The following is a 23484-nucleotide window of genomic DNA, read 5'->3' on the forward strand; positions in this document are numbered from 1 at the left end:
CCATGCATTCCATTACCTGAATCACTGACATCAAAAGGTATTCATGATTATGCACTCTCTGGACACTTGCAGAATTTTTTGTTCCTTTCCGTCTATTTCTTAAAGATGTTCTTTTGTACACTTCCTTATCCTGGATCTAACTAACCAACCCACCTTACATTTTTTTTTCACATGGTCTCTCCTTGGTGCATGTGCTGGGAACTTACAGTCACATCAGTAAACTTAAAAGAGGTGGGTAGAGACTGTTACCTGTAAGTTGCCCCATGATTTGGATATCAGGTTGATTGTGAGAAACACTCTATGGATGTTACACTACTCTTTTACTCAGATTACATTGATATTTACCCAATAAATCTAGCCCTATTTCTTTTATAGGCAAATCAGAATGGCCACAAGCCAGCTGTAGACAACTTTTAGTAATTATATTTATGATATCTGCACCATTATTGACACTGCTTCTCCTACGTGTTACGTCCTTGAGGACAGAGGAGAATATACTTCCTGATATTTTCCCACCATAATTTTCTTGTGATATTTCCTGCCAACTGTTAGTCTCAGTCTCCTGCAGTTAATTGATGTATATTTTCTCGCAGCAGACATTCAGAAATGAAACAAGAAAATGATATATTGATTATGCAATCAGATGATAAATCATAAATGTGTTGGCCAAGTTTAACATTTGAGATTCTGTATTAAATCTTTAGTACAGATTGGTTTGTGAACGTGGTGCAGTTAATGACTCTGAAACAAAGCATTTTCTCTAATAATGAAAATATCACCACAATTTACAGTTTTGTTGCATGAACATCATATCCCTTCCATTTCATGGATATGTTTCTCCTGTTGAATCTAAACCGTTGATCTGATTTTGTATCAAAATAATTGATAACAACTTGTGATTGATAAGCGCTAGAACATGTTAGGTTTCAAGGATTCAGTAACTTGCATTATTCTTTGTCCTATATCTATATATTAATTGAATTATTACTCAATTTCTAACTATGTTATTCATAATGTTGCCCAGGAGACCCCACATCCCTCACAACTTGTAACTCCTGCTGCTCCTGACCTTCAGCACACAGTTGTTAGATCTGTGTCAACTCCATCTCCTGCTTATTCCACTTGACCTCCCGCTGACTTTCTTTTGGAACCACTCCCCAATTTTGCCTCTCAACTGCTGATCTCAATTTTTCTTCCCAGACCAATATCAAGCCATGTGGCCGCATATTATAAAGAACCTTAATAACACACTCCACCCCACAGTAAGTTAAGCCAATCAATCATTTGGAGAACTTGTTCAATAAAGATGTGAAGCTGTGGTCTCCCCCTGGGCTTAATAAACTAGGTCATCTGTATCTGTGCCAGGTCAATGGATATTAATTTATAGTTTTTAATGTATTGCATTGTCCTGCTGCTTCAAAAAAGTTCACATCTTCCAGTCATTTTAAGCATGATTCTGATTCCATTGGAGAAATTGGAGGCAGCAGTTCATTATGACAGCCCAGAGTCAACAACACACACACACACACACACACACACACACACACACACACACACACTCACACACTCACACACTCACACACTCACACACTCACACACTCACACACTCACACTCACACACTCACACACACTCTCTCTCTTTCTCTCTCTCTCACTCACACACTCTCTCTCACACACACTCACTCACTCTCACACACTCACTCACACACACACACTCACTCACTCACTCACTCACTCACTCACTCACACACACACACTCACTCTCACACACACACACTCACTCTCACACACACACACTCACTCTCACACACACACACACACACACACACACACTCGCACACTCACACACTCGCACACTCACACACTCACACACACACACACACACACTCACTCACACACTCACACACTCACATACACACACTCTCACACAGACACACACACTCTCACACACACACACTCACACACACTCACACACACTCACACTCACACTCACTCACACACTCACACACTCTCTCTCTCTCACTCACACACTCACTCACTCACACACACACACTCACTCACTCTCACACACACTTACTCACACACACACACACACACACTCACTCACTCACTCACTCACACACACACACACTCACTCTCACACTCACTCACACACACACACACACACACACACACACACACACACACACACACACACACACACACTCACTCACTCACTCACTCACTCACACACACACACACACACACATACACACACACACTCACACACACACACACACACACACACACACACACACACACACACACACACACACACACACACACACACACACACACACACACACATCCTGCCTAGATACTGTCCTCATGCTGGGCCAAGACATTGGTATCTTCTTACAGAGCTTCAACCAGCAATATTGCTAATTCCTCCCCCTCAGCCCCCACCCACCACAGATGCTTCTCAAGGTGATGTGGAATTTGATTTGCAATCACCAACAATCATGAGGGAGAGTTGCAGCATCTCTATGTTCACCTTTATCCACTTTGTAGCTTTATGTCAGACTGCAATTTACATATAGTTCATCGCATTTGTCCACCTTCTCTATCTCAGCAACTTTCTGGTGAACCACTTGCACCCTCTCAAAACACTCCAATGCAGTGACCTGACCAGAACCGTGTACAATTTTTGAAATGTAATCTAACCAGTTTTCCACTGCTGCAATGTATCTTTCCAGCCTTTATACTTTATGCCCTGTCTGATAAAAGCAAATATGCCATGCTCCTCCCTGTTCACTATCAGGGAATTAGAGGCTTACACACCAAGATCACAGTGAACTTCACACATATGAAATCAGGTAATGGGATTTCTGTGTCTTCTGCAAGCTTACTAATCAGTCCACCTGCATAAAATGTCACAAATAGTAGAGGTCTCAGAAATTATCTCTGTGAAACACAACCGGTCACAGTAGCCAATTTTGAATCCTATCTCTAGGGACCTTGGTAAATGCATTACTACCTGTCAGTGTTACGGCCCAACCTGGCAAATGCATATGGCTTCATTCCATACAAGCTGGTGCGGCTCACACTGACCACATATCACATCCCTAACAGAATCAGAGACCTTATCGCTGATTATTACAGCAGCTACGGGATGAGGGTATCTTCAGGAACAATTACGTCAAGCTGGCACAAGGTGGAGATCGGCATCATCACAGGGTGCACTATCTCAGTGACACTGTTCTCCCTAGCCATGGACATGCTCACTAAGTCTGCTGAACCAGAGTGCAGAGGGCCCAGAATGAATTCTGCTCAACGGCAACCACCCGTCAGGGCTTTCATGGACGACCTCTCAATCACCACAGAATCAGTCCCCGGCTGCCGGTGGATTCTGCAGGGGCTCGAAAAGCTGGTGGAGTGGGCCCGGATGCGTTTCAAAGCAGCCAAAGCAAGATCAATGGTGCTGAGGAAAGGCAAGGTGGAGAACAAGTTCTGGTTCAGCATCTTGGACACAGCCATCCCAACCATCACAGAAAAACCAATCGAGAGAGGTAAGGTTTCTGACAGCTCTCCAAGGGCCCTGACATCCATTCAGGCAATCTGCACTGAGTTGGATGGCTGGCTGAAATCCGAGGACAAGTCTGGCCTACCTGGGAAGTTCAAAGCCTGGGTGTTCAGGAAGCAGAGGTAAGGCTGTATCACAGGAGGCCGAGCTGGGCCAGGATCCTTTCCAACTCCTCAAATGGACACCATCAGAGGGAAGGAAAGGCTTCGCCTAGTTCAGGAGGAGGTGAGAGCAGCAGTGGAGGAGAGGAGAACCTGCAAGGCCGTGGGAATGAAGCAACAGGGAGCTTGGACAAGATGGGAGATTGCAGTGGAGAGGAAAGTGACCTGGGCTGAGCTTTGGAAAGCCGAACCATACCGCATCCAATTTATCATTCAAGCAGAGTTCGATGTGCTTCCAAGCCCATCAAAGCTGCACACATGGGGCAAAGCAGAGTCATCAGCGTGCCCACTGTGTTCCAAGTGAGGAACCCTGGAACACAGCCTCAGCGGCTGCACAAGGGCACTTGGTGAGGGACGGTACCGATGGAGGCATGATCAGGTCCTGAAGACCATCACTGAAGCCATCAGCACAGAAGTTGAGTGGGCAAAGCGGTCCCGTCCCTCTAAGCTGACCATTGCCTTTGTCAGAACTGGGGAGCAGCCAAAAGAACATCTGCAGGCATCCTGACCTCTGCAAGAGACTGGCAACTGTTGGTGGACCTCAAACAGCAGCTAATGTTCCCCAACAATATCACAGCCACCACCCCACGACCAGACATTGTCCTTGTGTCTGAGTCTACGAAGCAGGTGGTGGTGCTGGAGCTGACAGTCCCATGGGAAGATCACTTAGAAGAGGCCTTTGAAAGGAAACTCACCACTCTCTGGGTGAAAAAGTGCTCTTCAGACTACCTGCCCTCTCAAATTTCTTACTGGAAATCTCGGTCCACTACTTTTATTCAACTCTAGTAATGGGAAAAGTTTCCTGCTGTTCACCTTATCTATAGCCTTCAAAATTTTATATTCCTCAGTCCCCTCAGTTCCTCCACTGCAAAGAAAATGGACCTAACTTCAGCAGTCCCTTCTCAAAACTGAAATGCTCCAACATGCTATTCAATGCCTTCTGCATTCTCTTCAGCACTAGCGTGTTCTACTTGATGTAACCAATATTTACATGGATGTATGTTAATCTAAAACAGAAATCCAAGTGGTAGCCACAATCAGTGGGGAAAATAAGCTGGGCACAGTCTGATGATGAAACACCCATGTTTCAATTTGCAAACTGTCACACTTATCTATAGTTAAGAGCGTGTGATACTTTAAAAGTGCACAAAAACTGATGGCTGACTATCATTTGAGTGGATTGTAAATCAAAATATTGTTTTCCAGAGAAACGACTCATTCTTTGTTTAGGGTTGTTATGCTGTTGGAATAGAGCGGTGGTCCCCAACCACTGGGCTGCGGACCGGTTCCAGGCTGCAAAGCTTATGTTACTGGGCCCCGAGGAAATGATATGATCTGACGATATGAAATTATATGAGTCAGCTGCACCTTTCCTCTTTGCCTGTTGCACCGACTGTTGAACTTGAACACACACAAGGTCATTACCCATGCAAGGTCATCAGTAGGTCATTAACCTACAACTACTCGATGAGTGAAAAACAAATGTCGCTCGAGAGTTTCTTTGGAAGAGGTGGTAGGGGACATAAAAGGCCTAACGATGATGATAATGCAGAGACAGCTGAGGCCGAGACTGCAAAAAAAAGGAAGCTTCCTTCAACAGAAAATATGACGAGTCAGACATAAAATATAGCTTTAATGCGACCGGTGACTCGCACGCTGTATAATGAGGCAATGAAGCCCTCAAAACTGCTTCGGCACCTTGAGTCCAAGCACCCTGAACTTAAAAACAAACCCGTTGAATTTTTTGAGCGGAAGAAACGTGAGCAAGTGGGACAGAAGCAAGTGCTGAGAGCCACCACCTCCACAAATGCTGCTGCTCTGAGAGCATCGTACTTTGTGGCTAGCCGTATTGCTAAGGCTAAGAAGCCTTTCACTGTTGGTGGAGAATTGATTCTGCCTGCTGCCAAGGACACGTGCCATGAACTGTTGGGAGAAGCTGCAGCTAAGAAGATGGCACAGGTTTCTCTTTCAGCTACCACAGTTTCAAGGAGAATCAATGACATAGCGGAGGACATCGAAGCACAGCTGTTGGAACGGCTTAACGAGTCACCATGGTATGCCATCCAGGTCGAGGAGTCTACCAATGTCAACAACAAGGCAATACTGCTGGTTTATCTGTGATATATATTTCAAGACGATGTGCACAAGATATGTTGTGTGCACTGCTGCTACCAACTAACACAACTGGGGCAGAACAATTCAAGTCTTTGAATAGCCTTCCGCACGAAAGGTTAGTTAGGAAGATTCAATCGTTAGGTATTAATATTGAAATAGTAAAATGGATTCAACAGTGGCTGAATGGGAGATGCCAGAGAGTAGTGGTGAATAACTGTTTGTCAGGTTGGAGGCTGGTGAACAGTGGTGTGCCTCGGGGATCTGTACTGGGTCCAATGTTGTTTGTCATATACATTAATAATCTGGATGATGGGGTAGTAAATTGGATTAGTAAGTATGCAAATGATACTAAGGTAGTAATGATGTAGGTTTTCAAAGTTTGCAGAGAGATTTAGGCCAGTTAGAAGAGTGGGCTGAACGATGGCAGATGGAGTTTAATGCTGATAAGTGTGAGATGCTACATTTTGGTAGGAATAATCCAAATAGGACATGCATGGTAAATGATAGGGCATTGAAGAATGCAGTAGAGCAGAGTGATCTAGGAATAATGGTGCATAGTTCCCTGAAGGTGGAATCTCATGTGGATAGGGTGGTGAAAAAAGCTTTTGGTATGTTGGCCTTTATAAATCAGAGCATTGAGTATAGGAGTTGGGATGTAATGTTAAAATTGTACAAGGCATTGGTAAGGTCGAATTTGGAGTATTGTGTACAGTTCTGGTCACCGAATTATAGGAAAGATGTCAACAAAATAGAGAGAGTACAGAGAAGATTTACTAGAATGTTACCTGGGTTTCAGCACCTAAGTTGCAGGGAAAGATTAAACAAGTTAGGTCTTTATTCTTTGGACCATAGAAGGTTGAGGGGGGACTTGATAGAGGTATTTAAAATTATGAGGGGGATAGATAGAGTTGACGTGGATAGGCTTTTTCCATTGAGAGTAGGGGAGATTCAAACAAGAGGACATGAGTTGAGAGTTAGGGGGCAAAAGTTTAAGGGTAACATGAGGGGGAATTTCTTTACTCAGAGAGTGGTAGCTGTGTAGAACAAGCTTCCAGTAGAAGTGGTAGAGGCAGGTTCGATATTGTCACTTAAAGTAAAATTGGATAGGTATATGGACAGGAAAGGAATGGAGGGTTATGAGCTGAGTGCAGGTCGGTAGGACTAGGTGAGAGTAAGCGTTCAGCACGGTCTAGAAGTGCTGAGATGGCCTGTTTCCATTCTGTAATTGTTACATGGTTATATGGTTACATGTCAGGCAAACTGGACTGGGCATTCTGTGTTGGAATATGTACAGACTGAGCTGCAGCAATGACTGGACGGCTGTCTGGTTTCACTACCCAAGTCAAAGAGGTTGCTCCTGAATGCCAGTCTACACAGGGAAATGCTGGCGAGCTGAAAAATGTCACCTGATCTGAAGAGCATATTGAGTGACATTGTTGAAGTTATCAATCACATCAAAGCTAAAGCCCTTAACTCACGTCTGAGCAGCTTTGCGAGGAAATGGATGCAGAGCACAAACGTCTTCCCTTACACACTGAAGTCAGGTGGCTATCAAGGAGGAATGCCCTGGCCAGGGTTTTTGAGTTAAGAGAGCTGCTACAGAGATTTCTTTCAGGAAAGAAGTCACCACTGGCAGCACACTTCAGTGATGAGGAGTGGATAGCAAAACTGTGTGACACCTTCAATCTGCTCAATGAACTCAATTTGTTACTTCAGGGGAGAATGACAACTGTCTTCAAGTTAGCAGATAAAGTATCTGCTTTCAAAGCCAAACTAGAACTGTGGAGACAGCGAGAGGACAGGGGCATATTTGATATGTTCCCAACATTAGCTGGGATCTTGGGAGAGATTGAGGCTGCACCGTCCTTCTCACAGCTGGCGTGCGATCACCTATCTTTGCTGTCGACAATTCGAGTGTTACTTCCCAACCACAAATAACCCAAGACATACAAAGGAATGGAATCGTGACCCATTTGTGAATGTCCCCGGTGAATCATCCATGTCAGCGCGGGAAGAAGGTCAACTCCTCGAGCTTGAAAATGACGGTGGCTGAAAAGTTTGCTTGACGTAACATCTCTGCCAGCATTCTGGATCAAAGTCAAGGCTGAATATCCTGAGATAGCTACAAAAGCACAGAAAACGTTGCTTCCATTTCCAACATCATATCTCTGCGAAGCGGCGTTTTCTGCAATGAATGCAACAAAAACTAAATTGTGGAATAGACTGGACATAAGGAACCCCCTTCGAGTATCACTGTCTCCCATCAACCCTCAATGGGACCATCTGGTTGCAGGGAAACAAGCCCAGGGCTCCCACTGATTCAGCGATATTGGTGTGTTGCAATGATTTCATATGTTCATACAAGGAAAATATGCGCTATGTGTTTAATATCCAAACTTACTTAAAATGTTATGATGCTATTGACTTATAAGTGACTTATAATTGACTTATCACTATATTCATGTGAGGAAAATATGCGCTGTGTGTTTAATATTGAATTCGTTAGGCAAACCCTTTTAGAAACGAAATTGTGTGTATTAGCCACTTATAAGTTACTTATAGTTGACTTATCACCTATATTCCGGTCGTGATTAACACCCCCCCCCCCCACCCCCCATTGGCCGGTCCGCAAGAATATTGTCAATAATAAACTGGTCCGCAGTGCAAAAAATGTTGGTGAACCCTGGAATAGAGCATTAACTGTGTTCATCTGTTTAATTACAGGTGTAGAAACAAAGGAAAACTTTAGAAAAAAAACAAAGTCTCCGTCAGAATGATTTAACATGTCCCTCATTTCAGCAGCAATGGCCTGCGAATCTGTGTGTCTACTGATAGCATGATTTACTATGTAACATACAATAACAGAAAACGTATAGTGACATGATCAAAATAAAACTTTCACGGTATTTCCAGTGGGCACTACATACCAATGGGTGGTAGTGTGGAGATACGTCTCTGCCAAAGGAAGTGTAAGGTGCTCTTCCTCTCCGCTAGCTTGTTGTTCACCCTTGGTCAAGATGGTTATATAGGCCATTGGTACATATCACAAGCCCTGGTTATGTGACCGCAGACAGTCTCTGAAGAATATTGATAATGGCTGGGGTCACCCATCTTGTAAAGACACTGCCCAGAAGAAGGCCATTGCCACGTCTGTAGAAAACTTTGCCAAGAACAATCATGGTCATAGAAGACCATGATCACCTATGTAACATGATGCAACTCATAATGATGACAATCATGATGGTGACCATAATATATCCAATAGAAGATGAGATATACTGTGGCCTTGTGTTAATGAGGACTTAAATATCACCCAGGCGAGTGAAATTTCCCTTTTGTTAGCAAATGTAAAATCCAAACATTCTTGATTTCAGTTCTGTTGAAACCCTTTATGCGATTATAAAACTGACCAATTCAACCATTTTTTGTAGCATTTCAAGTCTTTTATGGGAAGGAAGATGTCACTGAGGAACTGGAGGAAGCCTTGTCAGAGAGAAAACTCCAGAGCGAAATCCACTTGGTTTCAGTCTTAGACCTACTTCGAAAGAAGTGTGTACGGTGGCAAGTCATCACAGTTGTTGTCATCATGGCCTGCTACCAACTTTGTGGGTTGAATGCTGTAAGTGTAAAGTATGTTTTATTGCTAGCATGTAACATGTACAGTAAGTAGCAAGGAGCACATAGAGGTAACTGTATATAGCTAATGTCAGCCTGAGTTGGGCAGGATATGAATCAAGCCAAATCCATGGATAATAGACCTATCTAGCAATGCAAAAGTGCAGGGAGGAAGCTTCAACTGGCTTCACAGACTGCAAGGGAAGTGACTTCTCCCAACCACCCTCACAGTGAATGTGTATTAACATGCTTCTGGTACACCTAAGAGGGTAGCTGGGTGGCCATTATTTAACAGTTTGTTTAAACAAAAGTTTTGTTTGACATTTTTTTAAACAATTAAGCTCGTTTAAATAGGCAAACCTGCATTCTTTGGCAGGAAAAAGTCATAAATGCCAGTATGGGAAGAGTTGAAGGGGAGCTTCGTTTAATGCCAAATTTTTAAAAATCTAGCCAACTTCACCAGTTTTGAATAAGCTACAACATTACTGTGTTTTTCACTGGTACCAAATTGAATCTTCCTCAAAAATTTTGAAATTATTGGAAAATGTCTAGAATCAATTTGCACTCTGAAAGAAGTGGGGTGAGGCACCACTGAAAACAGCTTCTTTGTTGTGGAGTCATCATAAAACACCACCACCCCATACAGCAGCAACATCATTATGACTGAAACTGAGGAGGGAAAGGTGACAAGGAGAGTGAGTTGAAAGTTTTACTGAAAGGAATTGCACATCCTGGTCAATGGTATTGTGGCTTGAGCTGATACGGTGGACTGAGTGCCTGTTCATGTCCTGGTGCTGATATGGTGGACTGAGGGCCTGTTCCTGTCCTGGTGCTGATACGGTGGACTGATGGCCTGTCCCCGTCCTGGTGCTGATACGGTGGACTGAGGGCCTATCCCCGTCCTGGTGCTGATACGGTGGACTGAGTGCCTGTTCCTGTCCTGGTGCTGATACAGTGGACTGAGGGCCTGTTCCTGTCCTGGTGCTGATACGGTGGACTGATGGCCTGTCCCCGTCCTGGTGCTGATACGGTGGACTGAGGGCCTATCCCCGTCCTGGTGCTGATACGGTGGACTGAGGGCCTGTTCCTGTCCTGGTGCTGATACAGTGGACTGAGCGCCTGTTCCTGTCCTGGTGCTGATACGGTGGACTGAGGGCCTGTTCCTGCCCTGGTGCTGATACGGTGGACTGAGGGCCTGTTCCTGTCCTGGTGCTGATACGGTGGACTGAGGGCCTATCCCTGTCCTGGGGCTGATACGGTGGACTGAGTGCCTGTTCCTGTCCTGGTGCTGATACAGTGGACTGAGGGCCTGTTCCTGTCCTGGTGCTGATACGGTGGACTGAGGGCCTGTTCCTGTCCTCGTGCTGATACGGTGGACTGAGGGCCTATCCCTGTCCTGGTGCTGATACAGTGGACTGAGGGCCTGTTCCTGTCCTGGTTCTGATACGGTGGATTGAGGGCCTGTTCCTGTCCTGGTGCTGATACGGTGGACTGAGGGCCTATCCCCGTCCTGCTGCTGATACGGTGGACTGAGGGCCTATCCCTGTCCTGGTGCTGATACAGTGGACTGTGGGCCTATCCCCGTCCTGGTGCTGATACGGTGGACTGAGTGCTTATCCCCGTCCTGGTGCTGATACGGTGGACTGAGGGCCTGTTCCTGTCCTGGTGCTGATACCGTGGATTGAGGGCCTGTTCCTGTCCTGGTGTTGATACGGTGGACTGAGGGCCTTTCCCCGTCCTTGTGCTGATACGGTGGACTGAGGGCCTGTTCCCGTCCTGGTGCTGATACGGTGGACTGAGGGCCTATCCCCGTCCTGGTGCTGATACGGTGGACTGAGGGCCTGTTCCTGTCCTGGTGCTGATACAGTGGACTGAGCGCCTGTTCCTGTCCTGGTGCTGATACGGTGGACTGAGGGCCTGTTCCTGTCCTGGTGCTGATACGGTGGACTGAGGGCCTGTTCCTGTCCTCGTGCTGATACGGTGGACTGAGGGCCTGTTCCTGTCCTCGTGCTGATACGGTGGACTGAGGGCCTATCCCTGTCCTGGTGCTGATACAGTGGACTGAGGGCCTGTTCCTGTCCTGGTTCTGATACGGTGGACTGAGGGCCTGTTCCTGTCCTGGTGCTGATACGGTGGACTGAGGGCCTATCCCCGTCCTGCTGCTGATACGGTGGACTGAGGGCCTATCCCTGTCCTGGTGCTGATACGGTGGACTGTGGGCCTATCCCCGTCCTGGTGCTGATACGGTGGACTGAGTGCTTATCCCCGTCCTGGTGCTGATACGGTGGACTGAGGGCCTGTTCCTGTCCTGGTGCTGATACCATGGATTGAGGGCCTGTTCCTGTCCTGGTGTTGATACGGTGGACTGAGGGCCTGTTCCCGTCCTGGTGCTGATACGGTGGACTGAGGGCCTATCCCCGTCCTGGTGCTGATAAGGTGGACTGAGGGCCTGTTCCTGTCCTGCACAGCTCTGTATGTGTTCCTTTCCTGTTCAGAGGTGGGAATCACTCTAAACCAAAGAATGTAGCAGGAAATTAAAACATTTCACAAGATATGTCAAGGAAATTACATACCATTAAAAATACTGCTCTAAAAGTACATTTATCCAAGCATTGTTATCCAAAACATTCACACAGTGTTATCTTTATACTCAGTAATAATAAATCTGTTAAATCTTTTTCTGATTCTGACTCATACAGGGGCTCTCAAAAAAAAAAACACTGGCATACACCTAAACTGTTACTTGGTCTAACCGAGCAGAATTAGGCCATTCAGCCCATTGCGTCTGCTCTGCCATTCCATCATGGCTGATCCGGGATCCACTCAATCCCTGTCTTCTTGCCATATCCTTTAATGCCTTGAACAATCAGTAATCTATCATCTTCCACCTTAAATATACCCACTGAGTTGGCCTCCATTGCAGTCTGCAGCAGAACATTCCTCAACATTATCTCCTTGGTTTTATTTTCTATTTCACTTGCATTTGCTTTCTTTACCACAGACTCAAACTATAAATTAATGTTCTGGGAGTCTTGCACTTCTGTCATTTGAACCTTCTCCCCATATGGATAATAGTCTACACTATTGTTCCTTTCACCAAAATGCATAATCATTCATTTCCCAACACTGTATTCCATCTGCCTCTCTTTTGCCCATTCTTCCAATTTGTATAAGTCCTTCTGCAATCGCATGCTTCCTCAGCATTACCTACCCCTCCACCTATCTGCCAGCTCTGCCACAAAACCATCAATTCCATCATCTAAATCATTGACAATGTGAAAAGTAGCTGTCCCAATACTGACCCCTGGGGAATACCACTAGTCACTGGCAGCCAACTAGAAAAGGCCCTCTTTATTTCCACTCACTGCCTCCTGCCTGTGAGCCACTCCTCTATCCATGCCAGTATCTTCTCTGTAATACCATAGGATTTTATCTTGTTAAGCAGCCTCATGTGTGGCACCTTGTCAGATGCCTTCAGAAAATCCAAGTAAATGACATCCACTGCCTCTCCTTTGTCCACCCTGCTTGTTACTTCCGAGAAAAACACTGATGGATTTGTCAGGCAAGATTTCCCTTTGAGACTGAGGGCGGAGTTTCAAGATGGCGACGTAGACATTTGCCTTTTAGGCGCTCTTCATTTTTTAAACTATAATCACCCTTTAATCAAATCTTTTCGTACTTAATTATATGGGTTGATATTTACTATTTACTTCTCTTCTAAAATAATACTTGATTTAATCTTTTCAAACTTAAAATGTCTGTATCTAAGAAATCGTCTAAAGACCCTCCATCTCTTGAGGCAATTTCCAGTCTTCTGGATACTAAACTGGATACTAAACTCGCAAGTCTGGAGAATAAGCTTACTGCGAAAATGTCTGAGCTTGAAGAATTCGTTAGATCGTTTGATACCCAGCTTCAATCGCAGGCAACAGATATTGAACGGCATGAAGAAAAGTTTGCGGCTCTTGACAAGTTAATTTGTGAAAAAATACGTACTATTGAAACTTTAGAGAAGAAGGTACGGTCGACCGCTAAAATAGTGGAGCAGAATAAGTTTAAAATCACCGATCTTGAAAATCGATCTCGCAGACAAAACTTGCGAATTATCGGATTTCCCGAAAATGTTGAGTCTGGTGACTTAACTGAATATTTCTCTAACTTATTGTGGGAAATTTTTGGCGAGGACGCTTTGCGGGCTAAACCTACTATTGATCGTGCCCACAGAGTTTCAAGATTTTCGATCTCGAGAGACAAGCCACGAGCTGTGATTGTTCGCCTCCATTATCCTCAGGAGAAAGAGCTTTTAATCCGATTAGCTCGTCAGAAAGGTATGATTTCTCACAGAAACAACAAGTTTCGTATTGTTGAAGATTATTCATTCGAGGTGATGAGGGCGAGAATTGCTTTTAAACCGGTGATGGCAGTGATTCATTCGATTGGACTTAAACAAGCTTTAAGATACCCAGCGAATCTCAGAATTACGTTGAGTGACGACAGTCAGCGCTTCTTTAATACTCCGGAAGAAGCGAAGAAATTTGTCGAAGAATATTGGTCTTCTCGTACAAGTTGAACTATGTGTTATGTTGAAGAAGTTTTGGAGAGAAGATGCCATTTCGTTTTGGGCTTTAACTTACGAAGCTGCGGTATAGCTTTTTCCTGTGGTCTGTAGACCTGGTTTTTTTTTTATTATTATCATGGTTTATAGATGCTCTTCTAATTTTACTATAATGTCTTTTTTCTTAATTTTTTTTCCTCTGAATTGGATATACACGTTAATACTTTGTAATAATGATTTATTTTTTAAGATGTTGTTTCTTCTTCCCATAAGACTTTGCTTTCCGTAAGCATTTATTTGCTTGTATTTGAAAATGGGACAAATGTTTTGGATTTTTGGACCTTTTTTTACATATTGTAGTGATTATTGAATCCTTTTTTAATCCTATTTTGATGGCCTTTTTTAATAGATTGGAGAATTTACATTTATATTCTGTAATATGGATTTTTCAAAATGTCGTTTCTTCTTCCCATAAGTCTTTGTTTTTGAAACGTCATTTTCTTGTATTTGAATATGGAATCTTTTTTTTAAAGGCATTTTACACTATTTTAAACTTTAATGTTTATCCTTTTTTATTAATGATCTTTTGCTTTATTATATTATTTTTTCATTTTGATTGATAAATATTCTTTCTTTTTACAACCCTGTATTTATATCTGGGTGTTATATAGTTCCTCTTTTTTTCTTTTCATGGAGCTGCCATCTTGAAAATGGGGGTAATATTAGTATTAGTTTATGCGCTTGCCGCTTGGCTTTCTTTCGTGGGTTTGGGGGAGGGGGTAGGGATCTTTTTTCACGCTTTTGCTTTTTATTTTTTTGCTTTTAGTTTATGGGCCGACTTTAAATTATTAATATTGTTGAAGTGTCATGTTCTCTGGTTGCTCCTGAATCATTTTTCCTTCTTCCTGAATTATGGGTTATGTGTCTTTTTAACCTTTTATGATATATACAATTAATATTGGCATGATGGACAAGTCTATTAATTTTATTTCTTGGAATACTAATGGTTTAAATCATCCAATTAAACGTAAAAAAAATATTTAAAGTATTCCATAGACTAAATGCTAATATTATTTTTGCACAGAAGACCCATATTAGGAGGGAGGATAATCAACGCTTTTTTAGGTTCTGGAAGGGTCAACAATTTCACTCGAATTGTACCGCCAAAATTAGGGGTGTGTCTATTTTTATAGACCCCTCAATTTCGTTTACACATCATGAAATTATTTCTGATCCACAGGGCATATTTTTGTTGATAACTGGCTCACTTTTTAATCGAAAAGTGGTTCTAGTTAATATTTATGCTCCAAACTTTGACTGCCCTGAATTTTTTAAATGTTTATTTACTTCCCTAATCTAAATGAATATATGTTGATAATGGGTGGAGATTTCAATTGTTGTCTGGATCCTTTGATGGATAGATCTAAACCTATTCGAATTCTTCCGAATAGATCAGCCTTGCTTATTAATTCCTTTATGGTTGATTCGGGAATTACTGAAATATGGTGGTTTTTGAACCCTAAAGATAAAGAATTTTCGTTCTTTTCACATGTATATCACAGTTATTCTAGAATTGATTATTTCCTTATTGATCATCATTTATTAACAGATATTACTGATTGTAAATATGACTCTATTGCCATTTCGGATCATGCACCTTTGAAGTTATCTATCAAGATTTCGGACTCTTTCAATAATACTAGATCTTGGAGACTTAACGCTACTTTGCTTCAAGCTCCAGAATTTATCACCTTCATAAAACAGCAAATTGACTTGTTTTTTTCAACAAACTATACCGAAGAGATTGACAGAGGAATACTTTGGGACTCTTTTAAGGCTTTTATCCGTGGACAAATTATCTCATATTCCGTCGGTAAAAGAAAACAAAGATATTTAGATATTGCTTTATTAGTGTATAAAATTAAAGAAATTGATAAGATTTATTCCGTGACTCCTACCAAAGAACTCTATAAGAAGAGAGTTGAGCTTCAAATGGAACATAGTTTATTATTATCTTCTTCAATTGAGAATCAATTAATTAAGACCAGGGCTCAATTTTATATTCATAGTGATCAAACTGGTAAATTGTTAGCTAACCAATTAAAAGCTATTTCGACTAAGCGACAAATTATTAAAATTCGTAAACAAGACGGTAATCTGACTACTGATCATAAAGAAATTAATAATACTTTCCAATATTTTTATAAATCTTTATATCAATCAGAATTTGATGGCGATCTGTCCATGATGGATAATTTTTTTAACAATTTGAATATTCCTAAACTGACAGATGAAGATCGGAGCTTGGTCGATGCTCCTATTTCTATGGCTGAAGTAGGAGAGGCTATCTCATCAATGAACTCAGGGAAAGCTCCTGGTCCTGATGGCTATATTATAGAATTTTTAAAAACTTTTTCTTCTTTGCTTTCCCCTTGGTTATGTGAAATCTTTAATGATGGATTTACTAAGAAGAGACTACCCCAGTCTTTTTATGAAGCTACTATCTCTCTAATTCGTAAGAAAGATAAGGATCCTACTCTATGTGCATCTTATCGCCCTATATCGCTATTAAATGTAGACTCTAAGATTCTTACAAAAATTTTAGCTATTAGATTAGAAAAGTTACTATCACAAATTATTTCAGAAGACCAAACTGGTTTTATTAGGAACCGGTATTCCTTTTTTAATGTTAGAAAATTGATTAATATAATTTATACTTCTTCACCTACAACCTCAGAATGTGTTATTTCATTAGATGCTGAAAAAGCTTGTGATAGAGTTGAATGGACATACTTATTTAATGCCTTGAGAAATTTTAATTTTAGTCCTAATTTTATATCATGAATTAAATTAATATATTATAAACCTGTTGCTTCTGTTCTTACAAATAATTACAGATAACTCTTTTTTTCAATTATCTCGTGGTACGAGACAAGGTTGTCCCTTAAGTCCTTTATTATTTAATATTGCATTAGAACCTTTAGCCATTGCTATTCATGAATCCCCTAATATTTTTGGTATTACTCGTAATGAGAAGTTATACAAGTTATCACTTTATGCTGATGACTTGTTGTTATATATTTCTGATCCTGACAGGTCTATTCCCGCTATTTTATCCTTATTGGTTCAATTTGGTAGTTTTTCTGGTTATAAACTAAACTTGGATAAGAGTGAATTATTCCCTTTAAATGCGCAAACTTTATTGAATGACAGGATACCATTTAAAGTTGTTACTGATAACTTTATTTATTTAGGTATAAAAATTACCAAGAAATATAAAGATTTATTCAGATTGAATTTTTTACGTATGCTTCATCAAATTCAACAACTTACTACAAGATGGTCTCCTTTATCCTTATCATTAGTTGGCCGGATTAACGCTATTAAAATGATGATTTTACCGAAATGTTTATATTTATTTCAAGCCTTACCAATTTTTATTCCTGAATCTTTTTTTGATAACATTGATTCAAAAATTTCCTTATTTGTGTGGCAAAATAAAAACCCCAGGTTAAGTAAAAGGCAGTTACAAAAATCTAAAAAAGATGGTGGTTTAGCTTTACCTAACTTTAGATTTTACTATTGGGCGAATAATATTCGAAATTTAATATATTGGAAATTAGATTTGGATTCACCATTGTGCCCACAGTGGGTAAATTTAGAATGCAATGATGCACAGGGATATTCTTTATTCTCCGTTCTTCTCTTCCTGCTGATTTAATTAAATTCAATAAACAGATATCCAACCCTATTATCAAACACACATTACGAATTTGGTTTCAATTTCGTAAGTTTTTTACTCTGAAAAACTTTGTTCTAGATAGCCCTATCTTACTTAACTTCTTTTTTAAACCTTCTTTGACAGATCAAGCTTTTAGCATATGGAAAAGGAAAGGTATAATATGTTTTCGTGATTTTTTTTTGAAGGTAGTTTGATGTCTTTGACCAACTTTCCAACAAATTTAAGTTACCTAAATCTAATTTTTTTAGATATTTACAAATTGGAAATTTTTTACATAAGGTTCTACCATCCTTCCCCAATTCAACTTTGATAGATTTTTCAGATATGATTTTTACCTTGAATCCTTGTCAGAAGGGATTAGTGGCTCTTATTTATAATATGATTATGAAGATACAACCAGAAATATCAGGTAGAATTAAACAAGAATAGGAAAAAGAACTTCAATATAATATATCAACAGAAAAATGGGAAAAATTTTTACAAATGGTTAATTCTTCTTCTTTTTGTGCTAAACATGCTTTAATACAATTTAAGGTCGTACATAGAGCCCATATGTCTAAAGATAAGCTTGCTCGATTCTATTCTCATATTAACCCTCAATGTGACAGATGTCATTTAAATGTGGCCTCATTGACCCACATGTTTTGGTCATGTCCCACTTTACATAACTATTGGAAGGACATATTTGCTATCATTTCCTCAATTTGGAATATTGATTGACAACCTCATTTTATTACTGCAATTTTTGGTATACCAAATGAGGATGGTAATTGGTTTTCCCCTTCAATCAGACGAATGATTGCCTTTGTAACATTAATGGCCAGAAGGTCTATATTACAAAATTGGAAAGAAGTAAATCCTCCTACCACGTTTCAGTGGTTCTCTCAAACTATTTCTTATTTGAGCTTAGAAAAAAATTAGAAGCACTATTTTTGACTCATCAATTAAATTTGAAGAAACTTGGGGACCGTTCATTCGACACTTTCATATGAATTAATTTGGCCTCTTCCAGACATTTTCTCTTTTTATTCTTGTTCTGGTATGGAGTTCCGGAGTTTTTGATGCTATCATATACATATAAACTGTTATTACTGCCCATGTTAGTTTAGTTTAGGTTTAATTTTTTTTTCAATATATATTTTTTCTTGTATTTTTAAAAAAATTTTTCTTTTTTTGAAAACTTTTTTTATTGCATTTTTAAGTAGTTACAAAATGAAGTATGAAAAAAAATGTATATAACCCTTCCCCCCTCCCCTTAACCCCTCCCCCCTAACTGCCCTATAGAAAAAAAAGAAAAAGAGAAAAAAAAGGAAAGAAAGATTGCCTGGTTGTTGGAAGATCTCCACATGCTCCATGGAATTCGTAATAACTTTAACATGTATATTTATTTCTTTCCCCTAATAACCAATTGTTTCATCTTCAGAGCATCTATATATTTAATCCTGTCTTTTGTAAATAAGGGCTCCAAATTTTCAGAAATGTTTCATATTTATCTCTTAAATTATAAGTAATTTTTTCTAATGGAATACAACCATAGATTTCTTTCTTCCAAGAGTCTATACTCAAATATGTATCCGATTTCCAAGTAACCGCAATAGCTTTTTTGGCTACTGCCAGTGCAATTTTTATAAATTCTTTCTGGTATTTATTTAGTTTGAGTTTTGGTTTTATCCCTTCAATATCACCTAATCAGAGTAATATTGGATTATGAGGAAATTGTGTTCCTGTAATTTGTTCCAGTAAAAGTCTTAAATTTATCCAAAAAGGTTGAATTTTAGAACAAGACCATGTAGAATGTAAAAAAGTACCAGTTTCCTAGTTACATCGGAAACACTGATCCGATAAGTTTGGATTTAATTTATTTATTTTTTGTGGTGTAATATATAATTGATGTAGAAAATTATACTGCACTAATCTTAACCGAACATTTATTGTATTTGTCATACTATCAAGACATAGTCTTGACCAATTTGTTTCTTCAATTTTAATATTCAAATCACTTTCCCATTTTTGTCTTGACTTATGGACTCCTTGTTTAATTGCCTGTTTTTGAATCAAATTATACATACAAGATATAAATTTTTTAATATTTCCTTTTTGAATTAAAATTTCTATTTCATTAGGTTTCGGCAATAACATTGTTTGACCTAATTTTTCTCTTAAATAAGCCCTTAATTGAAAGTAACAAAATAAAGTGTTATTTGATACTTTATATTTATTCTTTAATTGATCAAATGACATTAATATACCTCCTTCAAAACAATTCCCTATATATCTAATCCCTTTTTGAATCCAATTATATAAAAGTTGATTGTCCATTGTGAAAGGAATAAGTCTATTTTGAATTAAAGATCTCTTTGCTAATAAAGATTTTTTGTCTCATCATCAACATTTATCTTATTCCATAAATCAATCAAATGTTTTAATATAGGAGATTCTTTCTTTTCCCGTATCCATTTAGATTCCCATTTGAAAATAAAATCTTCTGGTACGTTTTCTCCTATTTTATCTAGTTCTATTCTAACCCATGCCGGTTTATCTTTCTCGAAAAAAGATGCAATAAATCTAAGTTGATTTGATTTATAATAATTCTTAAAATTTGGAAGTTGTAATCCTCCTAGATCAAATTTCCATGTCAATTTTTCCAACGATATTCTTGACATCTTACCTTTCCAGAGAAATTTCCTCACATATTTGTTTAACTCTTGAAAAAACTTCTGGGGTAATTGTATTGGTAATGATTGAAATAACTATTGTAGTCTAGGGAATATATTCATTTTTATAGTATTTACTCTACCTACTAATGTTATTGGTAATGCCATCCATTTATCAAGATCTTCCTGAATTTTTTTCAAAAGTGGTAAATAATTTAATTTGTATAAGTTTTTTATGTCATTATCAACTCTTATACCTAAATATTTTATACCATTTGCTGGCCATCTAAATTGAGTTATTAATCGACATTGATTATAATCTCCTTTAGTAAGAGGTAAAATTTCACTTTTATCCCAATTTATTTTATAACCCGATATTTTCCCATATTCTTCTAATCTATAAGATAATTTGCGTAGTGAATGTAATGGATCTGTTAAATAAAGTAGAACATCATCAGCAAATAAGTTAATCTTGTATTCTTCCTGATTAACTCTGAAACCCTTAATATCTGGGTCCATTCTAATTAATTCAGCTAGTGGTTCTATTGCCAACACAAACAAAGCAGGTGATAATGGGCAACCTTGCCTAGTTGATCTTGTTAACTGAAATGATGTTGAAATTTGACCATTTGTCACTACTTTAGCTTTGGGATTAGTATTTAAGGTTTTAATCCATTTTATAAATGATGTTCCTAATCCATATTTTTCCAATACCTTAAATAAAAAATCCCATTCCAATCTATCAAATGCTTTTTCTGCATCTAAAGCAACTGCCACACTCATTTCCTCCCTCTTTTGCGCTAAATGGATTATACTAAATAACCGGGTTACATTATCTGCTGATTGTCTATTTTTGATAAATCCTGTTTGATCCATATGCACCCTAATTTTGGTAAGCATTTAGATAATCTATTAGATAAGATTTTTGCTATTATTTTATAATTGGTGTTTAATAAAGAAATAGGTCTATATGATGTTGGTTTTAAAAGCTCTCTATCTTTTTTTTGGCAATACTATTAAAATAGCTGTTGAAAAAGATTCTGGAAGTTTATGCGTTCTTTCCGCTTGATATATTAACTCCATAAAAGGAGGAATTAATAAATCTTTAAACTTTTTATAAAATTCAGGTGGAAAACCATTTTCTCCTGGAGATTTATTACTTTGAAGTGATCCCAAAGCTTCTTCAACTTCCTTCAATGTAAAAGGCGTATCTAATCCCTTCTGTTCTTCTGTATTTAATTTTGAAAGAGTTATTTGTGATAAAAATTCTTCTATCTTAACATCATCATTCTTTGATTCTGATTTATACAACTCAGAATAAAAATTCTTAAAAGCCTCATTAATTTCTAGAGGCTTATAAGTAATTTCATTCACTTTTGTTCGAATTGCATTTATTGTTTTGGAAATCTGATCTGTTTTTAACTGTTATGCAAGAACTTTATGTGATCTTTCACCTAGTTCATAATATCTCTGTTTAGTTCTCATAATTGCTTTTTCTGTTCGATATGTCTGGAGTGTATTATATTTTAACTTCTTATTAATAAGTTGTCTTCGTTTTTCTTCTGTCAAATTTCTTTGAGATTCTTTTTCTAATTTTATAATCTCTTTTTCCAATTGATCTATTTCTATCATATATTCCTTCTTAATTTTAGAAGTATAACTTATTATCTGGCCTCTCAAATATGCTTTCATTGCTTCCCACAATATAAATTTATCATCAACTGAATGTAAATTTGTATCTAAAAAGAACTGAATCTGCTTTTTCATAAAATCACAAAAATCTTGATGTTTTAGTAGAATTGAATTAAATCTCCATCTATAAATTGATTCCTCTTTATCTATCATTATCATTGTCATTATTAAAGGAGAGTGATCAGACAATATTCTTGCTTTATATTCCACATTTTTCACTCTATCTTGAGTATTTGTTGATAATAGGAAAAAATCTATCCTTGAGTATGTTTTATATCTATTTGAATAGAATGAATAATCCCTTTCTTTTGGATTGTTTCTTCTCCATATATCAATCAAATTTAAATCTTTCATCAATGATAGAGTTAATTTTGCTACTTTTGATTTTGTAATAGCCTTTGTTGAACTGTCTAAAACTGGATATAAACAAAAATTAAAATCTCCACCTATTAATATTTTATCATGTGCGTTAGCCAAATTCAAAAAGACCTCCTGTATAAATTTTACATCATTTTCAGTTGGTGCATAGTTCTGAAAAAATTTGACAATGTATAATTAAATATCTTCCTGCCGAATCAGTTAATACATTTTGTATTTTAACTGGTAAATTTTTATTAACCAAAGTTGCAACTCCTCTCGCCTTTGTGTTAAATGAAGCTGCAATAACATTTCCAACCCAGTCTCTTTTTAATTTCTGATGTTCTATATCCGTTAAATGAGTTTCTTGTAAGAAAGCTATATCTATTTTCATTTTTTTAATATATGTTAAAATTCTTTTTCTTTTTATTGGTCCATTAAGCCCATTAACATTAAAATTTAAAAAATTCAATAGATTAGTCATTATTTTTAATTATGTTACTCCAATCTATAATAATACCTAATCTTTCAACTTTCATTGTATCCTGGGAAATCTTTTTAGAAGTCTCCATGTTGCTATGTGTGTCCCCACCAATCATCCAGGCAAAAGAATAGAAGAAAAATAGAAAATAAAGAAAAAAACAAAATACCCCCCTACTAATGTTGTGAAAGAAAAAAAAACACAACATTACCCCCCTCCATTGTATGGGTCATCGCAGTTGCCATGATTACACATGTGAATCCCGTAGTAACCGATTCAAAGCTCCCCAGCCCCCCCCGCAGCATAAAAAGTATATATATAAAAAAACATACTATTCTCAGTTATTATTTCTAAAATTTTACTTTTCTCCCTTATATCATCCTTAAATGTCCATCAGTTCCATTCGCTATCTCTGTCTTCATCTTTAACCATTACATTTAGAAGTCTCTTCGTTTAATTAGCGAAGAGATGGGAGTTTTTGTGCGAACACCTCCGCTTCTCGATAATCAGGAAAAAATCTTTTTCCCTCCTCCAAAAAAATTATCAGTGT

General features: G+C 38.7%; 1 protein-coding gene across 7 annotated transcripts in view; it reads left to right on the forward strand.

The window, feature by feature from the left end:
- slc2a9l2 (solute carrier family 2 member 9, like 2) overlaps positions 1-23484 on the forward strand; it is a 408559-nt gene that overhangs the window by 199560 nt on the left and 185515 nt on the right. For all 7 annotated transcript variants that reach the window (XM_059964824.1, XM_059964823.1, XM_059964828.1 and 4 more), the window contains one exon: positions 9270-9457. In XM_059964824.1, the coding sequence (XP_059820807.1) occupies positions 9270-9457 (188 nt within the window). The remainder of the gene's footprint in view (positions 1-9269; positions 9458-23484) is intronic.

The sequence above is a fragment of the Hypanus sabinus genome, chromosome 3, assembly GCF_030144855.1.
Source record: "Hypanus sabinus isolate sHypSab1 chromosome 3, sHypSab1.hap1, whole genome shotgun sequence".
NCBI classification, from domain to species: domain Eukaryota; kingdom Metazoa; phylum Chordata; class Chondrichthyes; order Myliobatiformes; family Dasyatidae; genus Hypanus; species Hypanus sabinus.